The following is a 9,768-nucleotide window of genomic DNA, read 5'->3' as shown; positions in this document are numbered from 1 at the left end:
GTAGTGCCATTTGAAAATGTATCATGGCACTTACATTTCTTCCTCTGAATGATATATCATCTGTTACTTCGTATTATGAAAGCTTTTATAATAACTTTTTATGATAACATCATTTTAATGTTTTAACAATATTCTTTTATCTTACTGATTTTATTGCAATTGTTTCTTGCGATGCTTTATTTGAATGATTGGAAGGTCATATAAATATGTATAAATGTCTGCATTTAGACAAAGTTGTACGTAAATATGCATTATTCATGGACTTTAAACTTTAATCGAACGCCTTGAGAATATTATTGTGTTAAAATGGATGATTACTACCTTTTGACGCTTACTATTTTATTTTTGTAAAACTGAAAATTGACTGAAAGCAAGTTGCTAAAAATCAACATAATTAATAGTAATTCCACATATATAAGAATCCATATCGAGTTTCGTCAAGCGGCTTCTAAATTTTCGAGAACACGTAACTAGCTGAAAGCCTTACTCAGTAAGTAATATTGGAAACAGTATGTTTGTATGTTAACCCTTTCCACTCGCGAATTGCGAGATTGGCGGCATCCGAGTGGAGAGGCTAATGTAATATTTACATTAGCCCTCTCCACTCGGATGCCGCCAATCTCGCAATTCGCGAGTGGAAAGGGTTAACATACAAACATAATGTTTGCAACATGATTTTAAATGCATAAACTTCTCCTTCTAGGACTCAATCAAAATAAGATGCATAGTCCGACCACAATTTTTTATCATTGATCGATTTTCGTTATTTTCCGAATCTATTATAATTTCTCGCAATGATAGTAATGTTATATTAATATTACAATTGCTTAATTGAATGAAAATATAGCTACTGGAAAAAATGATTTCAAAAGCTGCGACGTAATTTACGAGTAACATTGTAAATAAACCGACCATGTTGCTCCTCGAATCTAATAATAACCCTTCTGCATCGTAATTACACAAGCGCTTATGCCAGTTCAAACGAAAGATTATATTATACATATACAGAGGTTTGTGTTCATTTTTATCGTTTGACATCTGTCCTTAGCCAGTGCAGTACATCAGAGATATTAAATAAAATTAATTTGCTTAGAGCCTTGAAATAAGACTTTAATGAGACCCGGGTTAGTGACCCCCTTGGCCTTGACTGATCGGATTATCACAATGAGAAGATTCCCAACAGATCTCATAGAATTAAACTCGTTCTGGTGGATAGAAGTTTATAATTAACGTCTTAATCGATGCATTCAAATAAATATGATTTGATAAATAAATATCGTATTGTATCAAACGTTTCAAATGATAATATATTCCTAAAGTAAATATTTTTGATTGGAGACTTCTGTTAGATCTATGAATGGTGAATGATGAATCAATTTGCTTGTTAGTTAAACTTGTTCTGGTTTGTGTGATTTGTGAAGAGTTGATATATATTGAAGCTTTTCTCTTCAAAATTGAAAACATTTCATTTAATTATTGAACAACCAATGCGTCGAAATAAAATATTAATTTTATGGTCCAGTTCATATATTTGAGAGAGGGCTCCTAACGTCACGTTCATTATTACATGAATTAATAACATACATATTTTTGAATGTATTATGTATTACTTTATGATGTTATCAACTTGTTGAAGAGCGCGCGATAAAAATTGATAAAACCTGAGATAAAATATTTTAGAGTTATATCATACCATATAGTAAATTAATATTACCACATTTTCTATATTTAAAACATTTCAAAACAATTTGTATCATATCTATAAATAGAAAATTTATTATAATATCATAATAGTTAAAAATAAATAATCTCTCGAAATCAACAATCTCAACGTTAAGAAAATCAATCAAAATATCGTACATCTTGATATCAATAATGGTACTCTGAATATTTACAAGTGTTAAAAAGATAGCGATTTAAATTAATCTCTGAAGTGATGATAAAAAGTAGTATAAGTTTTGCAAAATTCAATTAACTGCTTTATTTTTGAAAGCGACGTCCAAGACGATTCGGCCAAATTTATTCCGGACGTATTTCGTATTTGTGGTCGCTAATTCGAATATTTTATGTACATTTCTTTTTGTGATCATACTCATATTGTTCAACCAAGCGTTGCGGAGATCTGTTTTATTTATGATATGGTTCGATATTGAGACATAAAACTCGATGGAATTTCACCTTCGATTTATGTAGCTTCTGTAATAGAATCTTTCTACCTTTTCCACAAAATGTCACGAAAACTTATTAAGTTTTATTTTCACCATGTAGTGCTATTGGTAATTTTTTACAATGCATGAATGTTGATATGAATACAATAACAAATGTGATTATAATTATCTATTTTTCGTTTTAGAATTTCAATTTCCAAAATGGACCAAGAAGCCTTTGAAGCCTTGGCAGACTACAACCTGCAAGAAGTGCCATTCTACGAAGCGCCCCGACCGTCAAAACTGCGTAAAACAGTCACCTTCCTACCTTCATACACCCAAAATGTCGAAGACCCCACAATCAATATGATCCTCAAAGAAGAACCCGAGGAGATTACCCAGCAACGAGGAATTCGCAAAGTGCCTTCATTAAATGACCTCTCCGACGAAGAAGCATCTCTGGAACTTCCTGCCCAAGTTCCGCCCTTAACTCCGGGAACAAATAAGAAAATGTCAGAAGCCTTGAAAGCCTCATTTGCGTCATGGGAGAAAGAACAAAAGTTTTTGTGTATCAACAAAGACCCCAGGCAGTGGACAGAGGATCATGTCGCGCATTGGCTAAAATGGGCTGCAAAAGTTCTCTTTAAAGTATTTCTTTAGAAGGTTTCAATTCAATCTTTTGATGAGAGGTCGTGATATGTGCGCTTTGGGAAGAGAGAACTTCTTGGCCAGAGCACCTCCTTTTACTGGTGAAATTTGTGGGAGCATTTAGAAATCCTGCAGAAAGATTTAGAAACTACGACATCTTTACAAAATGCCGTCTGATATTTATGAATCAGTTTGTGCACCTGATATGTCTTCCTTCCTACAACAAGCAGCCCAAGGCCACAAAGGATGTACCCAGAACCAATCCAATCGCCTTACCACCTGATGATGCCCATGCATAGAGGGTACCCTTTAAAGGAAGAAGCTGCTGCTTATGGCTTACGAACCATTGATGACTTATGTGCGGTTTCTAATGAATATCAGCCACCAGCTGCACACATGAAAACTAACATGTATCAGCAACATCCATATCCTGAGCCAACGAGAGGAGATTTTTATAACATGCAAGAAAAATATTTCCAGAAACAAACAAATCCTTATCAACGCTACCCGGATCCTTATGGCTTTCCATCTCCTCCATCAGTGCCTTATCAACAACCTGGACCAGAACCAACATACACACAGCTACCGGAGAAACCAATGAACCAATTTAACAACACAAGTGGACCTGTTCAAGGGCCATGTTTTACTGGATCAGGTCCAATCCAATTATGGCAATTCTTATTAGAATTGTTGACTGATAAAACTTGTCAAGCATTTATTTCATGGACTGGTGATGGCTGGGAGTTCAAGCTGACAGACCCAGATGAGGTGGCAAAACGCTGGGGAATAAGAAAGAATAAACCAAAAATGAACTATGAAAAATTATCGAGAGGTTTGAGGTATTATTATGATAAAAATATCATCCACAAAACTGCAGGCAAGAGATACGTTTACAGATTTGTTTGTGATTTACAAAATTTGTTGGGCTATACTCCTGAAGAGTTACATGCAATGGTCGATTTGAAACCAGAACATAAAGATGGCGAAGAATGAAGAAATAGAAGTCATAGAATTTTATATAAAAAACTATCAAATCTGAAATATTAAGTTTATATGTGATTGGTATAAATTTAGGCTTTAAGATAATCTCCATGACTAAGAAAGGCTATATATTGCAAAGTAGTTGATTTATTGTTCATTATCTGTTTAAATAAGGTGTGCCTTATATCGATACTGGAACTTTAAGTATAAGAAAGGACTATTTGAGCTTATATAAATAATTATATGCTATTATGTGATAATGAAAGTTCTAAACTAGAATTTTTACATACATTTAGTATGAATCAATTCAATTGGTTACTAAGATATTTTAATATTCAGCAATTCATTGAACGAATAATGATACTATTTGTTATAGCATTGATTAATTGAAATATGAATAGAGCTGACCAATTTCAAATTGGTTTATTAATGTTTAGCAAAACCTAAAACTGACAAAGTAGAATTTCAAATTAAATTATGCACTTTTTTGCATAAGTAAATATATACCACCTTAATTATCATCAAACATATCCTAATCAAATTGGGGAATTTCATTAATTAAGTAATAAATTACAAAGTTAATCTATAATAGATAACAAATAAATCATAATTCTTGTTTCAGATTTAATCATTAAGCAAAATTTTATTTATTACAGTGAACAACGAATAATATCATTAACATTATTCTTTACAATATTAATGAGTTCCCTATTAATGTTATAAATCATACATATTATTTATTTCCATTGATCTCGAAATCAATATATTAAGGATTGGATAAAAACTAGTTTTATCATAATATATGCAATTAAAAAATGCAACACGACAAATATATTTTCATTAATATTATAGTAATGAAATAAAGTCACATTTTGTACTGCATATGTTAAGTGTCATAAATGGAATGACCATTCTTTTTAAGGACGACAATAAAATAAATTAGTATTTAATTAATAAATTGATAGTCTGAATTATGAAAGATTAGATATTTTATAAAAAATGTCTTCTATAGTGGTGTATAATTAAGTTATGTTTATGTAATCTATGTAGTTTTAGTTTTATCTTTGTATTTTGAGTAGCCATATTTAAACTTTATTATAACTTTATTAAACTAGGGTCAAGCAATTTACAAGTTTAAGTATTAATGTTATCGAGATATCTGCAATAGTTATTTTTGAATTGAATGAAAATATATTGATTTATTATAGAATGTATAATATGGCTTCCATTTATCTATATACCTGAATTTTTATTATATTTAAATTATATAAAAGATCATATTCTCTCTGTAGGATTATTAAGAAACGTTGTTTTTGAGAACAAAGCAATAGAATATATAAAATGTTTACGAATGTGCAATGTGGTGTGAAAAAAAAGCAATCGATGCTTTACAGAATGATTATATCCAAAGATATTTAAAGTTATGATGCACACATATTCTATTTGAAAGTTATAACTTATTGTTATGAGAAGCATTGTATGGAGAGATTGTTATTTGTACATTTCTTGCTTCGTTCTAAAAGCATGAAGAATATATATCTGAAAATGTAGTGCCTTAACGAAAACTGTCAGAATTAGCATATATTTTTATTCTAGAAATATGTATTTTATACAAGCTTTAAATATACCTAGTTTAATATTATAATTGGTTTAACTTATACTGTACACTGGCTTCCAACTTTCTTTTCGGCTTTAATACCTGACAGTCATAATAATATATAAAATGTTACAAAACTTACTTGAAGCTGATGATCTATGCATATTTTTTGTTTTCCTATTTATTTTGTATTTTCAGGAGAATAGTAAAATTAAATGACAGTAGCAATCTATTACCAATGGATTTATCAATACATCCTATTTGATTCAAGTTTTTTTAAAGACCTACAATAGAAACAGGCATTTAATACAATATTTGCAAAATATTAAAAAGTTGACTATTTTACAATACTATTAACCTTCTATTATTGCAACAGTATTAACCTTCACTACAAAAATAAACTTCAATTATTAAAACATTATAATACTGCAAGAAATTGTCCGCCACGTGCTTGTAGCTGTCAACGTCAAAAAGGTAGCAGAAGTAACAGGGCCACATTTCAACCAATTCTGAAGATTTTTAACAATAATAAACTCCTAATATTTTACAATATACATTTATATATCCAATTCCCATACAAACTACGGCAGCTAGACCATATATAAAGAAAACAACAGTATATAAATCCGTGGATCCATGGCTTAGAAATCTTATTGGATTCCTTTTCACGCAAGAACTGTCAAACGTTTGAAGTTAGTTCCTCACGAACTGGGAACGATTTTGCATAGAGGCGCTGCATGCAATCGTTTCTATGAACCTAGAAATCTTATTGGATTCCTTTATACGCTATTATATATAATTATGATCCCGGCTTAGGAGAAATATCAATATATACATTTATATATCGCTTTATACGCTATTATAAATATAATTATAGTTCCGGTTTTGAAGGAATATCAATATATACATATATATAACGCTTTATACGTCATTAGATATATAATTATGGTCCCGGCTTAGGAGAAATATCAATATATACAATCAATCGCATTGGGATTCGGCGATTCGTATATAAGCAATTATATATAATCCGAAGCCATTTAACGATCTCACCCACCCCGTCGCTGGTAATCAATTGATTGAATTTGGTACATGACTTAACAATATCTTCACATACCACCCTCGCCATTTAACTTGTCAAATGAAAAACCCCAAATGCACCCTTCGGGTTCGAACCAGCCTCCTTCTGATTAGAGTCTAGTTTAGCGCTCTAACCGTTACGGCCACGGCGACGAAGGGTTTCCGCCTGCTAACACTGGAAGGACATTCTTCGACGACTGACCATCATGATTCGAGTCAAGGTCACAGGGGGATGATATGGAAAAATTAAATTTTCACCTAGGGGGTTGAAAGTGAGCTCATTCGATTCTGCTGGTTCTTGCGAATTTCAAGCGGGGGGTTACAGGGGGGAAAATTTTGTCCGTTTTTCGCTCAGGAGAGCAGAAAATCGACTTTTTGTAATTTTCACGGTTTTTCTATGGGAATTATTTGAAAAATTTTTGCTTTTTCAAGGTGACCTTGACCTTGACCTTGACCACGACAAGGTCAGCACAAAATCTCCCCAAAAATTCCCATAGAAAAACCGTAAAATTTACAAAAAGTCGATTTTCTGCTCTCCTGAGCGAAAAACGGACAAAATTTTCCCCCCTGTAACCCCCCGCTTGAAATTCGCAAGAACCAGCAGAATCGAATGAGCTCACTTTCAACCCCCTAGGTGAAAATTTAATTTTTCCATATCATCCCCCTGTGACCTTGACTCGAATCATGATGGTCAGTCGTCGAAGAATGTCCTTCCAGTGTTAGCAGGCGGAAACTCTTCGTCGCCGTGGCCGCAACGGTTAGAGGGCTAAACTAGACTCTAATCAGAAGGAGGCTGGTTCGAACCCGAAGGATGCATTTGGGGTTTTTTATTTGGCAAGGGAGGTTTGTGAAATTATTGTTAAGACATGTACCAAATTCAATCAATTGTTTAACAGCAACGGGGTGGCTGAGATTGTTAAATGGTTGCGGTCGCAATGGCGATTGTTCTCATTTTTTGATTTCGAGTTCGAATCTCCAAGGAAATTTATTAAGTATTTTAGTTTATTTTTTCAATAAATTTTAAATAAGCATTAAAATATTGCTTGAAATATATAAATAATAGTTATAAATTATAAAAATTATAGAATTTGACACTTTTTAATTCAAAGTATTAGTATTCCTTAGTAATTAAGCAAGATAAATAATTAAAAATTGATAAAAAAAATTAAGGATAGTGTTGGTCAATATCTTAGTCAATTACTAAAGAATTAACAACTATATCTACATGAATCATTATATATGACCTAGCCACCTTACTTTGTATGGGAAATAAATATATAAATGTATATATTGCTTTTACCATCATTATATATTAGCTAGCTGCCTTATTATGTATGAAAATTCGATATATATATATATACCTCTTGCCTCTTGCGCATACGCAACCTGAAATACTCCATATATAATTATAATGTATTTAATAAAATGCACATAAAGATTATAATAAAAGAATAAAATCAAGTTATATATATGTTTATTTATATAATTACAAAATTATTTAAATATAATACAAAATATTTGATAAGAATAAATAGCCTATCCGAGTATATATATATATATATATATATATATATATATATATTGATATTACTTCTAAGCCTGAACCACAATTATATATAATTGCTTATATATATTATAATATTCCAAGGCGATTGATTGTATATATTGATATTCCTTTAAAACCTGGACCATAATTATATATCTTATAGCGTATAAAGCTGTATATAAATGTATATATTAGTATTTCTCCTAAGCCATTATTATATATAAAAGCGTATAAAGGAATCCAGTAAGATTTCTAGATTCATAAAGTGATTGCATGCAGCGCCTCTATGTAAAATGGTTCCCACTTTGCAAGGAACTAACGTGAAACGTTTGACAGTTCTTGCGTGAATAGGAATCCAATAAGATTTCTGAGCTCCTACGGTGATTGCATGCAGCGCCTCTATGCAGAATTGTTCCCAGTTCGGGAGGAACTAACGTTGAACCCATGGATAGGAAGAGCCGACATCGAAAGATCAAAAAGCTTTATTGGAATCTTATTGGATTTCTTTTTACGCAAGAACTGTCAAACGTTCTACGTTAGTTCCTCACGAACTGGGAACGATTTTGCATAGAGGCGCTGCATGCAATCACCTTTATGAATCTAGAAATCTTACTGGATTCCTTTATACGCTTTTATATATAATGATGGTCCTGGCCTAGGAGAAATATCAATATATACATTTATATATCGCTTTATACGCTACTTGATATATAATTATGGTTCCGGTTTTGAAGGAATATCAATATATACATATATATAACGCTTTATACGCCGTTAGATATATAATTATGGTCCTGGCTTAGGAGAAATATCAATATATACATTTATATATCGCTTTATACGCTGTTAGATATATAATTATGGTTCAGGTTTTCAAAGAATATCAACATATACATTTATATATCGCTTTATACGCCATAAGATATATAATTATGGTCCCGGTTTTGAAGGAATATCAATATATACATTTATATATGTATTTTCCAAGCAAACTGAGGCAGCTAGAAACTCTTTGCGCATATGCAACCTGAAATACTCCATATATACTTATAATGTATTTAATGAGATGCACATAAAAATTATAATAAAAGAATAAAATCAAGTTATATATATTTATTTATATAATTACAAAATTATTTTAATATAATACAAAATATTTGATGAGAATAAACAGCCAAACCGAGTATATATATATATATATATATATATATATATATATATATGTATGTATAAGTTGTCCTATACATTTAAAGTAGACTCGATGAATAACATTTTCTTATTATTATAGATCACAATAAATTGCTCAATATTATTATATATAATCCTATTTATGGCTCGATACATATTGCTATAATATACATTTTTCAAAAGTGCATTTAACTTATAAATTAGTTAGTTGAATATATTTTTCATTGCTTGGATGAAAATATTTCTCAATTACTTAACAAATTTATAAGCATGAAACTTAAAATATATATGGATCTCAAATATAAATTTAAATATAATAATAATAATAAAGTTAAGTACATTATTATTAAATCTAATAACAGTAAGTAAATCTAACAAGGATTAGTGAACAAAAAATTAACAAAAAATCTATTTGGATAAATAAATATATGTTTGCATTATTGTTTTAATAATTATCTCAAAATCCAGCTTATCAAGCACTGTAATCACACTAATTTCAAGTTTAAATTCCATAAATAATAAAGTTACGATTAAATTGTATGTACAACTAACTTGGCAGAACATAGTGGCACTTTTGATGT

General features: G+C 30.8%; 1 protein-coding gene across 1 annotated transcript; it reads left to right on the top strand.

Annotated features, from left to right (window-relative positions):
• The first annotated feature begins 2,377 nt into the window (after positions 1-2,377).
• LOC113383133 (ETS-like protein pointed) lies at positions 2,378-3,797 on the top strand. The gene is given in 5 exon segments (XM_026621382.1): positions 2,378-2,827; positions 2,829-2,899; positions 2,902-2,956; positions 2,958-3,031; positions 3,073-3,797. Coding segments are annotated over 5 exon segments (1,230 nt in total). The 5' UTR covers positions 2,378-2,513; the 3' UTR covers positions 3,789-3,797.
• The last annotated feature ends 5,971 nt before the right edge of the window (positions 3,798-9,768 follow it).

Source organism: Ctenocephalides felis, unplaced genomic scaffold, assembly GCF_003426905.1.
Source record: "Ctenocephalides felis isolate EL2017-DRISC unplaced genomic scaffold, ASM342690v1 CF-g0.4_SCAFFOLD_03570, whole genome shotgun sequence".
NCBI lineage: Eukaryota > Metazoa > Arthropoda > Insecta > Siphonaptera > Pulicidae > Ctenocephalides > Ctenocephalides felis.
Note: the sequence above shows the minus strand (reverse complement) of the source record. Positions and strands in the feature narration are given on the sequence as shown.